Genomic DNA, 20,264 nt, shown 5'->3' on the forward strand with positions numbered 1-20,264 from the left:
TAAATAGAAATATGTAGCCACTGTTACTCCTCTGGCAGCGGCATCTGTCACAGGACCTGGCACAAAGTAGGTCCTCAAGAAACGTTAGGTTTTTTCTCTCCCCCTGACAACCATTCTGGGTTAGCCCAGATCTGGGTCTGACTTCGGTCCACAGAACTGTAAGACAGTAAATCTGTGCTGTTTTGTCACTAAGTGTGTAGTGATTTGTCACAGCAGCACGGAAAACTGATACAGGTGTCAAAATCGAGACGTGAGCTCTAGGTGCCAGAAGGGATACAAAGGTAGGGTCCGTATATCTTGGCAAGCAGTTAGAAACATGAAGAGGAGAGGTTGTTACAGATAGACTCTAAGGATCCCTGTGAGATGGGCCATTGAGTTAACAGACAAAGAGAGGAGGGGCGGAGTTTTCTTCACCTCATTAGAAGTTGCAAGAAGAAGATTTTCTACCCCTCTCTCATTCCTCTGGAGAGCCCTGCATGGCAGACAAAGCAGGCACCACTAGTCCTAGTGAGCAGATGAGGAAATGGAGAATCTGAGGCTGTAAGGAGCTCGTCCTCACGGATGACAAGGCAGGAAGCAGAACTCACTCTGATGACGCACTGGCTCCCGGTCCCGTGCCTCTCAGCAATAGATGCACAGCAGGGCCCCTGCGTCTGCTGCATCAGCCAGAGTCAGGCCTGCCCTTTGGTAGCTGGGGGTTAGTGATGGAGAGGAGCACTCGGTTGTCAGGGGAACGGAAAGCTAACATTTCATGAGCACCTGCTTTGTGCCAGGTACTGCGCTCAGTGCTTCACATTCCCTCAGCTGGTTCCATGCTCACAGCAAACAACCAGAGACAGTGACAGCCAGGTTCCTGTTTTGCATGCCAGGCAGCTAAGCCTGAAAGAAGCAAAATAATTTGGACAAGGTTCTTGCAATAAGTAAGAAAGAGGCCAAGACTGGAATCCTGCTCCATGTCCAGGGCCCCTGCCCTTTCAGAGCACTGTGCAGGAGAGGCTGGGAGGGGGCTGCAGGCGTGTGGGGACAGGACAGGGAGGCGACACTGAGCATGCATGGCCTGTAGCTGCCTCATAATCAGTTTATTCTCTGTGCTAAATAGACATGGAAACTAAAATAAAAGCAGTTTTATTACTTCCCAAGGAGAATAAAGACAGAGGCCTCAGTCTCCTGAGTCCTTTGCTGTCCCATCTTTGCTCCATCTTTTTTTTCTAATTTTTTATTAAATCTGTTGGGGTGACATTGGTTGATAAAATTACACAGATGTCAGGTGTGCACGTCTACAGTACACCGTCCGTATACTGCGTTGTGTGTTCTCTGCCCCGAGTCCGGCCCCCGTCTTCATGTCAGGGACACCCTCCCTGGCACGCTGGCAACGTCATCTGTTCTCTCTCTGCTCTTTCCCCGTTGTCACCTCGGGTCATTTAACTGCCTGAACGTTTTTGAGAAAGTGATTATGGGGCTGGTTGACTGATTTCAGAAACAACAGGCTAATTATCTCCACATGATGGATGAGACCCCAGGGAGCGACAGAGGTAGCTGTCTGCAGGGCTGCTGGGGGGGGGGGGGGGGGGGAGGGTGTCCAGTGGCTGGAGAAACAGTCCTTTTGCTTTCGTGCTTGTCTCCATCGTCCCAGGTAGAAAACCACTCTGGCCAAGGTGGAAAACCACTGAGGCAGGGAAAGTTAGAAACAAATTCAGGAGAAATATCCAACTGTCTACAGACAGCCAGCCCTGAGAGCCAAGGTCAAGGCAGCCAGGCCCGGCCGCCTGGGCGACGTGGGGGGTCCACGCAGCTGTGGGTCGAGGCAGCACTCCCGCTCCAGCCCTCACCCCGCGCAGCCTCAGCAGACCACCTGTCTGCAGGAGCCTCGGTTTGTTTATCAAGTTCAAGTGTTCCTTTGCCCAACTAAAAAAACGTAGTGAGGATTAGTCTAATAACAACTACCATTGTTGAGGAAACTGTTTCTGTTGCGTCTTTTTCTATTCTTACGTAGCGGTTGGTAGGGTTAAACGATCACTCGGGTGCAGTGATTAGCACGGGGTCTGAGGCATAGGAAGCTCGTGGTAAACATCGGCGGCTATTACTGTAATTAGAAATAGAACGTTCTAGACAGCAGCTTGAACTTTTACCCCTATTTCCCAGCCAGTGAAGCCAGTAGAGAAGGAGACAAGTGTACACATTGAAAACTTGCATACAGAACTGGGATGAGCGAGGGCCGGGCACTTCCTTAGAGGTCGAGGTACTTGCTGCAGAGTCTGGGGCGGGCCCTGAGCCATCGCGTGCCCCTGGGGAGCTAACAGCCAGTGCCTGATCCTTGGGCTCTAGTGACATGTAGTAAGTGGAGCAGTTCTTTCTGGTCACCCGGGAACAGCGCTCTGTGTAGGCTTTGTGGGCCTTTTCTTTCAGGTTCTCAGACATGTGCGCTTGTCCTCAGGGGTTCCAGCAGCACCCTTGTTCTAGTGGAAGGAGACAAAATGGTACCTGCTGCACCGCCTGGGCCAGAGAGGCCCCGGGCAAGCAACAAGAAATTCACATGATGAATTTTCCAAGTCCCCTTGGAGTCAGTGGATTTAATTTACCCTGACCTTCTATGCTAATAAGTAGTAGGTGTTTGGCCACTTTATTTAATGCAGACCAATCCTTCAGCCCAGGGGAAGCTCTGGGTCACAGAGTGCAGAGGCCATAAGACTTTCCCCAGTAAATCTTCCCAACTAAGTCAGCAGGCTGTTGTGCCATCTGACCCCTGACAGGGAAAGGGTTCTTCCTCAGACATTAATCAGGACAGTAATCAGAAAGGCCATCAGCTTGTCACCGCTCATCTCCTCCACGTAAGTGATTAGTGGTATGCAGTGATGCTTTGATAATGGCCACTTACTGTGGTCAGTAACCCCTGACATTGTAAGATCTTTCTCAATCTCAGGTTTTACTATTAGTAAAAGCAAACTAGGTAATGCCAGGATATTGCTGGTTGGCATTAAAATGTAGTGGTAAAATTCTTGGAGCTCATCAATGTAACCCAATGAAGCTTTAGGCATTCATTTGATATTTTATTAAATGAGTCCAACCCTTTCAAGAGTTCAGTGGGTCAGAGAGCCAAAGATTTCTAGAATATTAACCCAGTGACTCAGCTTCCTAGAAGTAGATAGATGTGGAGAAGTAAAACAACTCGGCCATGGTCACACAGCCAGAGCTGGAACGAAGTACCCAGCCCCCTCGTCACCACCCACACTTGCATTCACTTTCTCCAACATGAATTTTATATTGCTAACTTCATTTTATTAGTGAAAAAATTGCAGCTCTGGGAAAGTAAGGGATCTGCTCAGCTCAGAGTCAATTAGAAAAACAGCTAAAGCTTTATGATTTTTAGTATTTATTTCTGAATCCATTTCGCAGTTTATTATCAGAGAGCATCTAGATAGTATAACACAAATTTAAAGCATTACTAATTTTTTCTGAATTTTATGAAGCTGTTGAAAGTAAGCAGCTCTGCGCTGCTTTAGATTCCAGCAGCCAAGGTGTGAATGCTAGCTCTACCATTTTCTAACCGCGACATGTGACAAGGATTCTATGAAATAGTGCTCAGTTTAATGTCCTAGTACTTAGACGTTTGTATGCCTCTCAAATTCTGAAGTGAATCTTCAAAGTTATAGGTCATAAGAACTTCATCTGCACATGTATCATATCAGATGCTTTCTGGGGGGGGGGGGAGAAAACACCCAATTCAGGGAGAGTAGCCGGTAAGTTCAAGGCATACCTGGGAGTTTCAAGATCGGGCCAGCCCCCAGGCTGAGTTAGTCCCCGCTCGCCAGCTCTCTGTGCGAGATGGTGGCTGCAGATTTGGACCTCATATCTAATCACAACAGTGTCTGAGGGACAAGCAAGAAAGTTTCTCCTGCCCTGGAATTCATGAAACAAGGATCCTGAGATCACCACTGATTGGAGAATTTGGCCACAGGTCCACCTATGAACCAGTGAGTGTGACTAGAGAATAAAATGGTAAATGAACTCAATAGAGCCCACCTCTGGCATGGAGTTGCATCAGCTTTGAGGGACATGGGCTCTGAGGTAGAGAGGCGCATATGTCTACAAAATCTGGGTTCTGTTAAGAAGGAAGAAGGGACAAATAAATGCTGGATATGTGGTCAGAAATATTCATGATGTCAGAGTGGTTATCATTGTTAGCATCTTTCATGTACTCCACGCTTAGTGTTGAGATGTTGGCAGTTCTAGCCCTTGATGTTCAGGACAGAAGAGGCCAAAATGTGTCCAGGAAACTAGGGCATATGCCATCTGTGCCCTAAGTACATCTTCTCTTTGGCCACAGCAGTTTTGCAGTAGGTGCTTTCTATGTTTAATGTTGTCCTGGTTTGACAGAGGCTCTGGCCAGACCCAGGCAGACCTCCATTGTGTCGGCACTCTGTCACGAAAGCCAAGCCTGGTCTCTGCCAGCTTCTGTGGGTACCTTTATAGCAGCTTGCTTGTTCACAGAGACCCTCCAGTCTGACTCACAGCTTTGGGAAAGGACTCAAATATCCTCCACCCAGCATTTTCCATCAGTGGGAGTGTCTTACTTTCCTGTTGCTGCTGTAACAAATTACCACAAACCTAGTGGCTTTAAAACCATGCAAACTTATTACCTCTAACTTCTGGAGATCACACGTCTAAAACTGGTCAGCAGCATTGCATTCCTTTTGGAGGCTGAAGAATCTGTTTCTTGAGGCTCAAGAATCCGTTTCTTGCCTTTCCTGGCTGTTCAAGGTCTCCTGGATTTCTCTGACGAGCAGCTCATGCTGCAGTGGTATCAGTCCAACCTCTGCTTCCGTCATCACATGTCCTTCTCTGACCCTTACTCTCCTGCCTCCCTCTTAAAAGGCCCCTTGTGATTACCGTATTTTTCGCTCCATAAGACACACCTGACCATAAAACACGCCTAGGGTTTTAAGGAGGAAAATAAGAAAAAAATATTCTGAACCAAATGGTATGTTAGAATATTTAATAAAATACCATATTTTTTGCTCCATAAGACACACAGGCATTTTCCCCTCCACTTTTTTTGGGGAAAAGTGCATCTTATGAACCAAAAAATACAGTACATTTAGTGCAGTGCACCCAGATAATCCAGAGTAATCTCCCCAACTAAAGATTCTTAACTTGATTACTTATGCCGCATGCCTTTTGCTATATAAGTTTTCCTGGTATTCACAGGTTCCTAGAATTAGGAGGTAAACACCTTTGGGGGTTGGGGACATTATTCAGCATACCACAGGCAGGAAGAAAGCAGAGGTCAAAATACACTTGTTCTTTTCACTTAAAAATTCTTTTCCCACCTGTTAATGCTGCCAGCAGTTACAGCATAGCACAAGCTGACTTTTTAAATACCTGGAATTTAACAGTCAATGTACATAATTAAAGTGCACATAGTTATTTTTCTTTTCCAATGTGTGAGCATTATGAATTGTTTTCCAAGTTTAAACTACCAGTATAGTGCATTTTTATTCGCTCCCTCTCCTCAATGTAACCAGAAGTCTTTTCCTTCCAAACTGACCCGGATAGAAGAGTGCACTCATGGAAATGTAACACCCGCATAGGTTTGAAATCTGTAAGCTATAGGAATTTGCTTTGCCAGAGGCCAAGATCTGCTCTTTGATAATAAGCATACACTTCATTGCATGATAGCCACGTGGACTCTGAACTAAATTTAGAGATGAAAAAAAAGGTTTTTTCCAGACTGCTGCAGCCTAAAAATGTAAACCTACACCACGAGAATAAATGACCTTTCTCTTAGTGTCGTCGGCATTGCAAAGCTGATCATGGACCATTGAAAAAAGAGCTTACCAACTATTGTGGGTGACACTACAGAAATTTCTTACAAGGTTCACAGACTGGTGAGGTTGGGGTTCTGAGGTCCTATAACAGGTTACAAAATGGCAAGTGAGAGAAAGTAAATAACTGTAACACCTGGGCTCTGAAACCGATGTGCTAAGGCTAACTCTAATTTAGAGACTCTCGAAGCTTTTCTTCTTGTGTGGCATAGCTGACTAACCCAGAAATCATATAGTGAAGCAGCTATTTTTCTTCCAAAGTATCTTTCAGGCATCAGGTCTTCCTAAACAATACAATGCCTTAGAAATACTTCCGTTCCGCGTTAGACTGAGCAATGACTCTAAGTGCAGTTTCTAGATCATATATTTTATATAATTGCCTAAATGTGACTCTCCCTAATTACACTAATTGCAAAAGTGGAGCGAGCTAGAATGTTAATAATAATTTCATAAATGACACCATTTATAACTGTCAGAGAAACCACATGCACATAACTAGCTGCCCTGAGGCATTCTGTTCCGCAGGATTTATTTTACGTCTCAGCAGAAAACAAGCGTGTGGTTGCACATATTTCTTTCTTCCTTTGTCTTTTTTGAAAAGAATGCAATAGCTTTTTTAAAATCCCATGAGCTAAACCAACTAGTGCACTTGGCAAGGCCTTCTTGACATATGTAAATCAGTGGGTAAAAATCGTGCAGTTGCAACAAATGTGGAAGCAACTTCATTATGGGAGGTAGAGGTTCTAGGAGGAGTATTTAGGCATGTGTGTGCATGTGCATGTATATGTGTGAGAGAGAGAAATATGAGCCATACCTTATAGCAAACAGTAGCTTTAAGCTGTCTGCCTCACCCTTACCTTTCTCCTGGAGTCTGTCCTCTTTCACAAGCTGTGTTTCCTATGAATACTAAAATGGGTTTTAAGTCATTAAAGGGCAGCGTTACCAAAGAACTTATTGTAGAAAAGCAACAGAAATGAAATCATTTTTTATTTGTAACTGTTCTTAATACTATATTATCTGTCTCTCTTTGATTAAGAAAGAGGTTCAAATTTATCTCCAGAATTGACTACCTTTGCTGTTGATATTCCTGCCGAAATTTGTAGTATTTCCCTACTGATACCAGAGAAAGAAAATAAAGTATTCACTAAAGGGACTAATTGTATGAGCCATCTCTAAAAGGAAAATGGGGCCCTGGCCAGTTGGCTCAGTGGTAGAGTGTCAGCCTGGCGTGCAGGAGTCCTGGGTTCAATTCCTGGCCAAACACACAGGAGAAGCGCCAATCTGCTTCTCCACCCTTCCCCCTCTCCTTCCTCTCTGTCTCCCTCTTCCCCTCCCACAGCCAAGGCTCCATTGGAGCAAAGTTGCCCCGGATACTGAGGACGGCTCCATGGCCTCCACCTCAGGAGCTAGAATGGCTCCAGCCACAATGGAGCAACACCTTAGATGTGCAGAGCATCACCTTCTGGTGGGCATGCCAGGTGGATCCTGGTTGGGCGCATGGGGGAGTCTGTCTGCCCACCACCGCTTCTAACTTCAGAAAAATAATAAATAAATAAATAGATAGATACATAAATAAATAAATAAATAAATAAAGGAAAATGGTATTCCAAATTTATCATAGCAAAAAAAGGGTCTTTTCCATGTAATCATTTCATTTATCCCTTGAAAGGCTCCTCAGCTTCATGGTAGAGCTTTTTCTTTCCTGTTTCTTTAATCTCCATGTAATGTGGGCCTATTCTAGAAATATAAAGAGCTTTAGATAAAGGACCTATTAGGAAAGTAATAAGAGAGGAAGGTCTTATCATTTTTCTTATTTCTTTTAAATGTAATTATTACTATAGGTGTTGTACCTTCTAATGCATTATCTTATTTCCTAAGAAAACACAGTTTTACCCATGTTTTTACACGTTATTTCTCACTAAATGTTCCATGTGTATGTACTTCCTGCCCCCACATAGGCTGCTGTGGGTAATAACTGTGTCTTGATATAGTTTCAGATAGGGTACTTAACTAGGGCACTTAACTGAAAATGCCCTTTGATTCATAAGTTAATTTAGAAAGGGCACAACTGGAGGAAGCTCAGCTACTCAGAGGAGGACAGGCAGAAACCTGTGACTGAGATCTATCCTGAAGCTTAGATACACTGGCTGCAGAGCAAAGCCTTCTGTAACTGACAACCCTGGTTTCCAGTATGAGTGAGAGTCAAGGCATTCCTGAAGGGTCAGCTAACATCTGTGGCAAGGAAGGAAGCGCCCTCTCCACCTGCAGCATGCCTGTCCCCTGTGAGGCCCGTGGCACTGGCCACAGAGCAGGCTCACGAGGGCCACACAGTCTCTGGGTAGGAGACAACAGGCTGGCCCCTTGCTCTGAAGAGGACTAATCTTTAACCCAAATAGAAGAGGGAAGCATTTAGGGCCCTTCTGGCTGGTGGAGAGCCCCTTAGTGATGAATGAATAATGACTGGGGCCCTTGCTGACTGCCAGGATTCAGTTTTCAAAATAATGATTCTTGGCCCTGGCCGGTTAGCTCAGTGGTAGAGTGTCAGCCTGGTGTGCAGGAGTCCCTGATTTGATTCCCGGCCAGGGCACACAGGAGAAACGTCCATCTGCTTCTCCACCCCTCCCCCTCTCCTTCCTCTCTGTCTCTCTCTTCCCCTCCCGCAGCCGGGGCTCCATTGGAGCAAAGTTGGCCCGGGCGCTGAGGATGGCTCTGTGGCCTCTGCCTCAGGCGCTGGAATGGCAACAGAGCGATGCCCCAGATGGGCAGAGCATCGCCCCCTGGTGAACGTGTCGGTTGGATCCTGGTTGGGCGCATACGGGAGTCTATCTGACTCCCTCCCTGTTTCCAACTTCAGAAAAATACAAAACAAATAATAATAATGATTCTTTACTCCTCTCTTTATTTTCCATGTGCAATGTCTCATTCTACTCACAGTCACCCTCCCCTCCCGAAGCAAACATAGGAAGCTTCCTAAGCTTCTGCTTTCCAGGCTCAGGTCTCAGCTTCTTGACTGGAATCGCACAGTCTAAGGCACAGGGTTTCATCTCAGCTGAAGGCACGCTTTGCTGTCAGTCATGGTCATCACCTCAGCATAGCCCCTGTATATAGACCAGTGGCTCCCAAACTTTTTGGTCTCAAAACCCCTTTACACACTTAAAAATTTTCAAAGACCTCAAAAAGCTGTGGTTTATGTGGATTATACCTATCAATGTTACTGATTTGAATTTAAAACTGAGAAATTTTTAAGCAATTGTAGGTTTATTTAAAAATAATAAAAACCAATTACATCTTACATAATTAACATACTTTCATTTTAAAAAAAACAACTAAAATTTTAATATAAGAAAGGGATATAAAGAGCAGTACTGTTTTTGCATTTTTATAAATCTCATATGTCTGACTTAATAGAAAAGAAGATAGCTGGATTCTTATACCTGGTTAATGAAGAGGAAGAAAATTGGACTCAAAGAGATACATAGAGTAGTATTTTAATAACTTTATTGAGATAATTGTGGAAATTCTCCTTTAATACTGCATAAAAACTCAACAAGTACATTCGTTCTTTCCCTTCCTCCAAAAATGTCTTGTATATCTAATATTGCTTCACTATCTTTTGAATTTTCATGGAATTATCATGCCTATGTGAAGTCTCCATGCACAAGTATTAAACTTTGATTTTCTCCAATTTAAAAATAAAAACAAGTAGTAGTTTCTCAAAAGTAAATTTTTGTATTTTGTGACATAAAAAATGCATTTGAATGGATGTTTTACCCATGAATGTTTCTGTAACACAGTCATCATTGAGAAATTATTGGTTCACCAAGTTATGCAGAGCTCCCAAATGCTGCCATATTAATTATAAAATGTTTCAAGATCACATTAGTTAATAACAATTTAATAAGAAAAGTCTTCAAGTATTGGGAAGCTATCCAATTCACAGTGGCAAATAAACTTTTTCCGAAAGTCTAGTTTTCACTTGAAAGCTCAAATTATATGAGGGCAACAGATACCATCCATGGTTTTCCTAGAAGTGATAGGCTTCTTTTATTTATTTTTTTTTATATATATATATATAAATAAATTTTTATTTTAATGGGGTGACATCAATAAATCAGGGTACATACATTCAAAGAAAACATTTCCAGGTTATCTTGTCATTTAGTTCTGTTGCATACCCATCACCCAAAGAGAGATCGTCCTCTGCCACCCTCCATCCAGTTCTCTCTGTATCCCTCCCCCTCCCCTCCCCCTCTCCCTCCTTCCCTCCCCCCACCCCCCATAGCCACCACACTCCTGTTCATGCCTCTCAGTCTCGCTTTTATGTCCCACTAATGTATGGAATCCTGCAGTTCCTGTTTTTCTGATTCGGCTTCTTTTATTTTTAAGAAAATTGCCTGACCTGTGGTGGCGCAGTGGATAAAGCCTCAACCTGGAATGCTGAGGTTGCTGGTTCAAAACCCTGGGCTTGCCTGGTCAAGGCACATATGGGAGTTGATGCTTCCTGCTCCTCCCCCTGTTCTCTCTGTCTCTTTCCAATCTCTCTCTCTCTAATAAAAATGGATAAATAAAACCTTTAAAAAAAAAAAAAAAAAGAAAATTACTGTCAGTTACCAAAGTCTGATTAACCAGAGTTTGTCTGTGGTCCTTTTAACTAAAAATATTATTTCATGAAGCAAGCAGCTAGTTTAGCTCACAGCTCAATCACACAGGGCTTTTCCTCAAGAAAACCACTGGCCTGTGACTGTGCTTTAGGCATACGTACTTCCCATTTTGCCACACGGGGTATTAAGAGATACTGAAAAGTTTATTATTAATAAAATTAATCGTGTTTATATTTCATTGAGAACATCCTTATGTGAGACAGGGCATTTTCCTGGGCGTAGAGCAGTAAATAATAGAGTTCAGTGCTCCCGACTAGATTCACACTAAGGCACCAGCAGTTTTACCCACCACCACTTTGGCACCAGTAGAGCAACTATCCACACAATGAAAAGGCAAAGAATGTCTTCATAATTATGAACGTACATTTGGCTTTGCAAGCTGCCAAAAGTATCTTGGCTACCCCAGGGGACCACTCTTTTTATAACTACTCTATAGATAATATAATAGTAAACCTTTATAAAGCCCAGACATGGTTATATGCATGAATTATTTTAATACTCAAATGTACAGAGACACAGAGAGCCTACTGTGTTCTAGAACATGTGTTCTTTCTAATCTCTTGACCCTGGTAGGTTTCTGCTGCACTGCTGCTGGTTCATGGGAGCTGATTAAAATCTGAGGAGCTTTCAGTAGCATGGCTGCCAGGGGTGTAGAGCTCCAGTAGCTCAGTCTCAGAACTGTTTAGACCATTAGAAATGTATCGATTCAGCCTCGGTTTGCTGGGTGGGTGCTCGGTCTCTAGCGTGTGTCAGGCCACAAAATATACGGCTTCTTGGGGCTTTGAGACTATTTGCTTCTCCCTACAGTTCTCTCATTTCTTTCTTTCTTATTCTTCCTCTCACTTTCTGGACCTCTGCCTCGCATCTGGAAAGCCTGATCAACAACAGTGGCCTTAAATATCATGCCTTCTCCTGAATTACATCTGTCCATCAATAGCACAACAAGGAGTGTCCCGTTTTCTGTTCTGTTTTTAACCGAGCTGTAGCTTGGTCCCAGTCATACTTCTGTACTCATTGTCTCGTTCTCACCTTGAAGGCCAGTCTGGGCAAAGGGCCTGTGGGCAAGTGCTGCTCCATCCTTCCAGGCTAGGGCTGTGTCCTTTCCCATTTGCTCTCAAATAAGATGTTTTGCTGTAAATGTCTCGTTTTCTGGACTATTACGTTGATTAGAATTTTTAAATCATTGTGAGGCTGAGAGCTCACCCAAATCCCGAGCTATTCTGAAAGCCAAGTTAAGCAACAGTTAATATTTAATTGGCTTCCTTATATATACTCTGTAAAGTGCCCGGTTGAGAAGAGAAGGGACCTTGAGCTGATTAACAATTCCAGTTGTTTCTTTTTTGGTGTGGCAGGGACTGTGATGGTGTGTATGATCTCTGCAGACAATGTGCTCGTTAGTGGTGACAACTGTAATTCTTTCAGCCCAAAATATAGGCTAAAAGAGGGAACTGTATTTACAGGACTAGAAAAACTTCTGTTGGGTCCAAGAGCATTTATGTTTTTCCTTGCTTTTGTTCCTTATCGTGAATAGGAACGAGAAATAGGAGATATAGGAACTTCTGCATTTGGCTACTGAGGAAAATCAAGTTCCTAAGAAGAGCCCACTTTAGCCCATAAATAACTTCCCCCCAAAGGGTTCAGATATTATTTAACCTTACAGCTATTAGTCAGCAATCCTGCCTAGTGAGATCTCTTTGGAACATCTATCAGCTGTGCTTCTCTCTGACTTCAGTATCCTTTTTTATGTTTTCAGCTTGTCTCGCATCTGAACCTAAAATACCAACAGGGTTGATAGACACAGTAGTAAGTTAAATTAATCCTTCTTATCTAGATCTCTTCTGGGGCTCTATTTTTATAACCTGATGATGAGCCAAGACTGGAAGACTGGTTGTAGAACAGACATCTGCCATATATCGTACATGGAAGTAGAAAACTAGACCACCAGAGACGGCACAGGCTACTGACGCTGCCCTCTGAGTTCATTCCCAGTCCTGGCTCTGATGGACTGTGTGACCTTCACTGTCCCCTGAGCTCTGCCGTTATTGCCAGGCCTGAATTAAGGAGGTTGATGCCATCCACACCTTGCAGGAATGTGACGGGCAGAGCCAGACGTGGATGCAGCCATGGTTTAAAAGCAGCATTTCTCAACTGTGTTGTGCCACCTTCTACACACGTGCGTGGCATGGGGAGGGGTGAACAGTGCCATCCCAGACGGGCCCCCTTCTGCTCTGTGCTCCTGCTCAGGACTCTCTTGCCCTTCCAGTCCTCTCACACCAATGCCGATCAACCCTTGTCAGCACCATTTAGTCCAAGCTCTGAAGGTCCCACAGTTGATTCAAGTCCCACTTCAGCAATTTTTCCTTTACTTATACACCCAGTGATATTTCTGTGCACCGGTATGAGCCCTGAGAAATTCCAAATTCAAAGTCACACTGATGTTTCTCTCTTGGTGCTTGTGAAAGGAGTCCATGATGCGGTGTCAGCTGACTCCTGCCGAGATCCAGGCATCAGAGTTCAGGACATGACATTAGCGTATCCAACTGCAAAGCCTTTAGACCTGTAGAGGATTTGTAATCCACCTCCCTCCGTTTCCTAAAGTATTTGTATGTTTATATCATCTTTTACAATGTAAAAATATCTTTTACAATTCTTGAATCAATAGCACTGCAGTTCATGATAGGTGGTATCTTTTAAATACTTGGAGATAGTGCCCATGGTAGAGAAATTCCAGTGCTTGATAGTGCTTTTCTGTGAAGAGGCAGCAACAGTTGCTTCTCATGCCTTAACCCACACAGAACTGACCACTTCCCACTCTGTCTGTGGCATTTGCACATATCTCCATTTTAGTATTTATTACACAGCAGTATAAAATAAAGCTAAAATTTGATTGTTTATAAAATCAAAATGAAAATATAAATCCCTGGATTGTGAGCACCCCGAAGGCAAGAGCAGTGTCTTATTTAGTCTCTTCTTTCCAGATTCTGTTCAAATATCACTTAATCAAAATAGACTTTTTAGCATCCTCGATTCAAAACTGAGATATTCTTTTCTCATAGTACGGTTCCCATGTGTGCCAAATTCTACTTCTCTGCATTCCATACCCATCCTTAAAAATATTTTTAATTAAATTTTTTGGGATGACATTGGTTAATAGAATTATATAGGTTTTAAGTGTACAGTTCTATGATACATGATCTGTGTATTGCATTGTGTGTCCACGACCTGAAGACCAATCTTCTTCCGTCCAAATATATTTAACCCCCGTTACCTTTTACTACCCCCTCCCCCCCCCCTGTCCTTCTTGGGAGAAGTGTCTATTCAGGTCCATTGCCCATTTTTAATTAGATTATCTGTTTAATATTGGGTTGTGTAAATCTTTGTATTTCAAATATTAACCCCTTGTCAGAGCTGTTTGCAAATATACTCTCTCATTGGGTTGGTTGCCTTTTTATTTTGTGGGCAGTTTCTTTTACTGTGCAGAAGCTCTTTAGTTTGATATAGTCCCATTCGTTTTGGAGGGTTTTTTTGTTTTTTGTTTTGCCTTTACTTGCCTTGACTTTGGAGTCAAAATCATAAAACTTCTCTAAGACCAAGGTCCATGAGTTTAGTACCTATGTTTTCTTCTATGTAAATTATTGGATTTGGATTTTTTTCAGTGAGAAGAGGGGAGGCAGGGACAGACGGCTACATGTGTCCCAACTGGAATCCACCCACCAAGCCCACTAGGGGTGATGCTGTGCCCATCTGGGGCATTGCTCTGTTGCTCAGCAACTGAGCTCTTCTTAGCACCTGAGGCAGAGGCCATGGAACCATCCTCAGCACCTGGGGCCAACTTGCTCCAATTGAGCCATGACTTCAGGAGGGGAAGAGAGAGAGAGAGCGAGAGGGGGTGGGATGGAGAAGCAGATGGTCGCTTCTCCTGTGTGCCTTGACCGGGACTCAAACCTGGGGCATCCACATGCCAGGCTGATGTGCTACCACTGAGCCAGTCAGCCAGGGCCTAATTTATTGTTTAAGGTCTTATTTTTATGTATTTGATTAATTTTGAATTAAGTTTTGTACAGGAGGACAAACCGTAGTCTAGTTTTATTCTTTTGCATGCAGCTTTCCTATTTTCCCAGCATCATTCATTGAAGAGGCTTTCTTTTCTCCATTGTATTTTTTTTTTTTTTGGTTCTTTTGTTGAAAATGATTTGCCCTTATACACGTGGGTTTACTTGTGGGCTGTCAATTCTGTTCCATTGGTCTGTGTGTCTGTTTTTCTGCCAATACCATGTTGTTTTGATTATCATTGCTTGGTAGAATAATCTGAAGTCAGGAAATGTGATACCTCTGATTTTCTTCTAAAAAAAGAACTTTATAGTCTAGACCAGCTGCTGATGCTGTGATTAAATGAAGTGGCTGAGGTACACAGCTCTTCCTGAGCTGGAACACCCACAATACTGGTCCTTCTATTGCTGTTCTAGCAACACTGAAGGAACTCATCTCACAGACGATGATCCGCTGGGCACAGGAGGACCAGATCCAAGATGCAGACCTAGTCCGGATGATGTTCAACCTCCTCCGGAGGCAGTATGACAGCATTGGGGAGTTGCTGCAGGCCCTGCGCAAGACCTATACCATCAGCCAGGCCTCCGTGAATGACACCATCAACCTGCTGGCGGCCCTGGGCCAGATCCGCTGCCTCCTCAGTGTCAGGATGGGCAAGGAAGAGGAGCTGCTCATGATCAATGGGCTGGGGTAGGTCATTTACAGTGAAGTGCAGGTCTGTCGGGAGAGTGGCATGTGGGAAAACGGGTTTCCCTTGCTGGGTGGATACCCCGGAATCCGACCGTGTACAGGCTCTCTGCGCCCCTCCTGCAGGCGCTCTTTGTGACACGTCAGTCACTCTGGTAGCCTGAGAGACCAGACTGCCTGGTAGTCAGCGTGAAGGGACATTGCCAGAGAAAGTGAGGAAAAGTCTTGGAGAAAAACAGTTATTTAGCGTGAATCTAATGAAGATAACCTCAGGGAAGCAATGAAAAAATTTAGAGGAAGGGGTAGTGTCTTTAAACCCAATAAGAAAGACACATTTTGAACACATCTGCTTTTTTCTGGGAAACTTCTGAGACTTCCCTCTGAAAAATGACCACCTGGCTCCCTTTCTTTTCCCAGGACGACCCTCGAGTGTCATTTTATCAGTTCTGAGACACCTTTTGCCATAATCATAGCTGTGTCTCTTTCTTAGAAGCCACATTGTCATAAAGATAGCATTTTATACATCAAAGGCTTTCATTTAGTTGGGTACTGTAGCACTTCCATTTTGCAGATGAGAAAGGCAAGGCCCAAAACAGTTCACTGCCCAGCCCACTGTTTCCCTGGATTGAAGTCAAGACCTGGGACGGCGGCCTTCCCACTGTTGGGTGTGCAGGAGCATCTACCGCCAAGGCACAGAGCAGGCACTTTGAGGATGCCAGGGGGAGGGCACACATTTTTCTAATTCATTTCCAATAAAGAATCTTACAGTAGAAATGAAGAGGCTTTTATGGGAAGAGATAAAAAACTACCAAATTAGGTGGTTTTCAGCTGTCCCACAGCTCTTGCAGTAAACAGAGTGCAATGAAACCTGGTGGTGTCTCCTCTTAGCAGCTGCAACACTGGGGGGGGGGGGGGTAGCCACTCTGCCAGGCATCGCACAGCCCAGTAATGGGCTGCTCCTGTCATCAGATCTGTCCGCAACCCTATTTTGGGAATCTCTGTATCAAATGACTTAAAACATAAATTCCTTTTACCTTTTCCACCGCACCACCACCTGGTCAGACTAAATTCCTTTTACCTTTTATTGTTGATCATTTCATTAGGTTTTGGATACCTCTGTCCTCATTATTACCTAATATGCAGTTGTCTTCAGGAAAGGGTACAGTCTTATCATTAAGAAAGCTGAAGTACATAAAGACAGAGATATAAGGACAAGAAGAGAAAAAATAATAGAAGAGCCTGAGCACCTGGAAGAAGAGAAATTGGCTGATTTGGGTTGCCTTCAAACTATTAGTTACAGAGACCAAGGGCAAGTGTTTAACATGTCCTTAAAAGGAAGCATTTCAAAGAGAGAAAGCAAGTACTTAGTAGAAATAAAAGAGCACAGAATGCTTCTATCAGCTAAAAACGCACTCCATGTATGTTCCCACTGACCTAGTGCCGTATTATTTTTTCAGCCTGTCACACTTACACTATTTCATCCTCAGTGCATGTGTGCATTTGTGTGTTCTTGTGCCTGAGTCTCCATGGCGTTGACGTGAGCATGAGCTGACGCCTCTCTCCGATCCTTACCCTAGAGACATAATGAACAACAAGGTGTTTTACCAGCACCCCAACCTCATGCGAGTCCTCGGCATGCACGAGACGGTGATGGAGGTGATGGTGAATGTGTTGGGGGCAGAGAAATCACAGGTAACGCTGCAGGGTGAACTTAGCTGGAACTTGACCCTGGACAGGAACACAGGAAGTGACTTGTTGGCAGCCACAGGGCAGGTGTCCATGGCTTCAGTCACTCTCCTCAGGGACTGGGAGGGGTGCGCACAATGCCGGGAAGGAGCCAGCAGGTGGGCTGGTGCTGCTGAAAAGCCTCCAGCCAGTGTCGAGGCTGCAGCTCTGGGAGCTCGGGGGCTTTCCTCGCTCGTTCTGCTGGGCTGTTCAGCTGCCACGTTCACCTTACGCAGCACCCCGCTCCTTCCCAGATGGAACTCCTTAGGAGCCTGTGTGTTCTGTGCTGTCGGGAGAAGGCTGTTTTAAAGGAGAACTAGCTCTCAACAAGCCTGGCAGTGTTCCCTCAGGAATGTATGGGTTTCCTCTGTGAGCCCAGATCCCACTGACGTCCTGGTCAGCCCCCTTAAGGTGTTTGCTGTCAGGGGGAGCTCCTGCTGGCCAGGAGAAAGGAGGTGATAAGGCCCAGCTTGTCTGGGTCCTCCTCAGAGTCAGATAGCTTCTGAAGGCAGTAGATGGGGTCTGTTTTCATAGGCTGGAAATTTTAGAGTGCCAGGGTCCTAGGAAAGCAGTTTTGCCACCATTGGGGGGGGGCATGCAGAGGGAGAAATGGCACCAAGCTCTCCTCCTCCTCACCTGCTTCCATCTGAGCTCTTGGAAAAGTGGACTGTCTCCAGAAGGCCCCTGATAAATATCTGGAGGCCTCAACAAGCAGGCAGACTGCAAGGTTTCAGAAGCTTACCTCTTCAAGCACCCTCTGTGATTGTAATGGGGGAAGTCAAGGGCTTCCTAGTCTCCTGAGCAAGGTTAACCCTGGCACCGTTTACTGAGCATTATTGGGTCAAACATAAGGCACGGCCGGGCCCTGAAGATGGTACTAACTTTGACCAGCAGAGAGGCCAGACACAGTCAACAATAATAGGAGATGGCATCTCAGGGCTAAATTGTGTGAATCAGATTACAAATGCCACAGGAGCCCATAGGGGAGAACAGAAGTAACTGGGGTGGGCTCACAGTCTGAGAGGATGATGCTCTGGAGACTTCCACAACTGGAGGGGCCAGCTTCACCCAGAAGACTCAGGTTTGATCCAGTGCTGGGCCTCCTTTGTCTATGGTCCCCCATCTTCCTTCTGAAGTTTCCCATCAGAGTTCTGTCCACCCCCTTCCTAGTTAGAAACACTAGTCTGGTGTATGGTCGTGCAAGTTCACGTGACATCTGGGATGGCTGGGATTCTAGTTTGATGTCTACTTCTTTTGAAAGAAAGGTATTTCAGGAACGATAACTAGCTCTGTGTTTTGGGAAGCCTCTTATTAAATGTATACTCTCTATCTCTCTTACGAATAAGTCTTGGAACAAACCAGAAGTCAGGAGAGAATTTATTTTCCCAAACTGTTCACAGCTTGCAAGACTTCAGCCTAAGACTTTTTGAAGTCAGACTTTCCAGGAACCTCGTGTATGTTCTTTTCCTTGACACTTCCCGCTTCTCCCTACAGATTGCTTTTCCAAAGATGGTTGCTAGCTGTTGCCGCTTCCTTTGCTATTTCTGTCGAATTAGCCGGCAAAATCAGAAGGCCATGTTTGAGCATCTGAGCTACCTGCTGGAGAACAGCAGTGTTGGCCTAGGTAGGTCGTGTCTATAACTTGCGCGTCTGGCCTCGGCAGGGACACTCCCCCTGCTGACCACTCACTCGGGAGGTAAAAGAAAGAAGCCGCATGCATTCTATGGGATTTTTTTCTTTTAAATACAAAAAGGACCCCTGCCTGGTCTAGAAACAAGTGAAATAATGACACATCTCTGTTCTCCAACCTAAGTAGGGATGTTGCTACCAGTGAGCTCTGGTGACAGATTCGTGTTGGCATAGGCACACAGTTTTACCTCATCTCTCTTGGGACCAGGTTTATAAAATTCTGCCTGAAATTGCAAATATAGTCTGGGGACACAGCTCCTCCCTGCCCACTCAGCTGACCATGGAGCAGTGCTAATGAGACCAAGGTCACGGAGCCAGTCCGTCCTCAGCAGGCCGGCTGCAGGCTGCATGCCTGTCCTGTCGGCCAGCCCGCCAGTGCCTCCCGTGGCTGCTCGGTGGGCTGGCCACGAGCAGTGTGGATAAACTAAATCCATCACCACCGCTAGAAAGCCCGACATCCACGCCTTACCCACTGTTCTGAATGCAAACCAAATGAAGCTGCAGAAGGAGCAGATACACACATCCGTGCACGGAGAATCTGAAATCCCAGGTTTTCTATAAATGGAGCGCAACTTCAGGCTCCCAGTCTTTTCGTCAAGTGCCACCTGAAGGTTTTCTTAATCCTACCCTAAGGACCGGAGGAAAACCGAGGGCAACATTGGCACCTGGTAACTGTATGAGCCGATGCTGTTTGAGGATATTTTTAAATTCTGGCTGGTAGCCCCAGAAATGTCAAGTCATTTGAGCTTATTTGTTCAAGTGACATCTGAGTCTTTGGAGTAATCATCCAATGGGGGCCCTCAGACAGTTTCACGTCAGAAAAGCACTTGAAAATACATGGTCCCAGCTAATCCCATGAACTGATTTTCTAACTTAATCCGTATTTCCATATTCACAAGCACTAATGATTGGGAGGGGGGTTGGAAGTGGGGGTCATGGGTGGGTGCTATTGTAAATAGAGCTGTTCTGAAATTGGGCAGGCAGTCCCCTCAGACAACAGGAACGTGAACCAGGTTTGCTGTGTTTGCTGCCATCTACTGGCCAGCTGTGTGCACTGCAATCTCAGCTCGGCGAGGGGCGCTTTCTTGGTCCCTTTCTCCCTCCTCTTTTCCTCCTTCCTCAGCCTCCCCATCAATGAGGGGATCCACTCCACTAGATGTGGCGGCATCCTCCGTGATGGACAACAACGAGTTAGCACTGGGTCTAGAAGAACCAGACCTCGAGAAGGTAACTGGGCCTGGGGAGGCAATGTGCTTGCTCTTTCCTGCCTGTAGAACAGCCCAGCCAAGCAAGTGCAGACCACAGGCTCAGTGGGCTCCCATCAGAACCTCTTTCACAGACAATGAAAATGGGGTAGAAATGTGAGTAACTGGCAGCCGCATGATAATTAGGACCAGAGCACCTCCCACGGGCAGAGATAGCCAACTTCACAGACATGGCTGTTCAGGCATCCAGCCTCACTGGTCCGTGTGAAACACTGCCTCACACCTGTAGTTCCTAATCACGTTCAGGGTCGCCAAATTTATAGTTACATACTAAGGAAAGAAACATGACAGGAACCTGTATAATCTATATTTAAAAAAAAAAAGAGTGCCCACCCATGTACAAACAAGACAAACAGAACTGCCCA

At 45.0% G+C, this 20,264-nt stretch overlaps 1 protein-coding gene across 1 annotated transcript in view; it reads left to right on the forward strand.

Annotated features, from left to right (window-relative positions):
- The window catches only part of RYR3 (ryanodine receptor 3), a 626,037-nt gene that overhangs the window by 426,690 nt on the left and 179,083 nt on the right, over positions 1-20,264 (forward strand). Inside the window, exons 39-42 of the mRNA XM_066277226.1 lie at positions 14,950-15,223; positions 16,798-16,912; positions 18,440-18,569; positions 19,758-19,861. Coding sequence (XP_066133323.1) covers positions 14,950-15,223; positions 16,798-16,912; positions 18,440-18,569; positions 19,758-19,861 — 623 coding nt within the window. The remainder of the gene's footprint in view (positions 1-14,949; positions 15,224-16,797; positions 16,913-18,439; positions 18,570-19,757; positions 19,862-20,264) is intronic.

This window comes from Saccopteryx bilineata, chromosome 4, assembly GCF_036850765.1.
Source record: "Saccopteryx bilineata isolate mSacBil1 chromosome 4, mSacBil1_pri_phased_curated, whole genome shotgun sequence".
NCBI classification, from domain to species: domain Eukaryota; kingdom Metazoa; phylum Chordata; class Mammalia; order Chiroptera; family Emballonuridae; genus Saccopteryx; species Saccopteryx bilineata.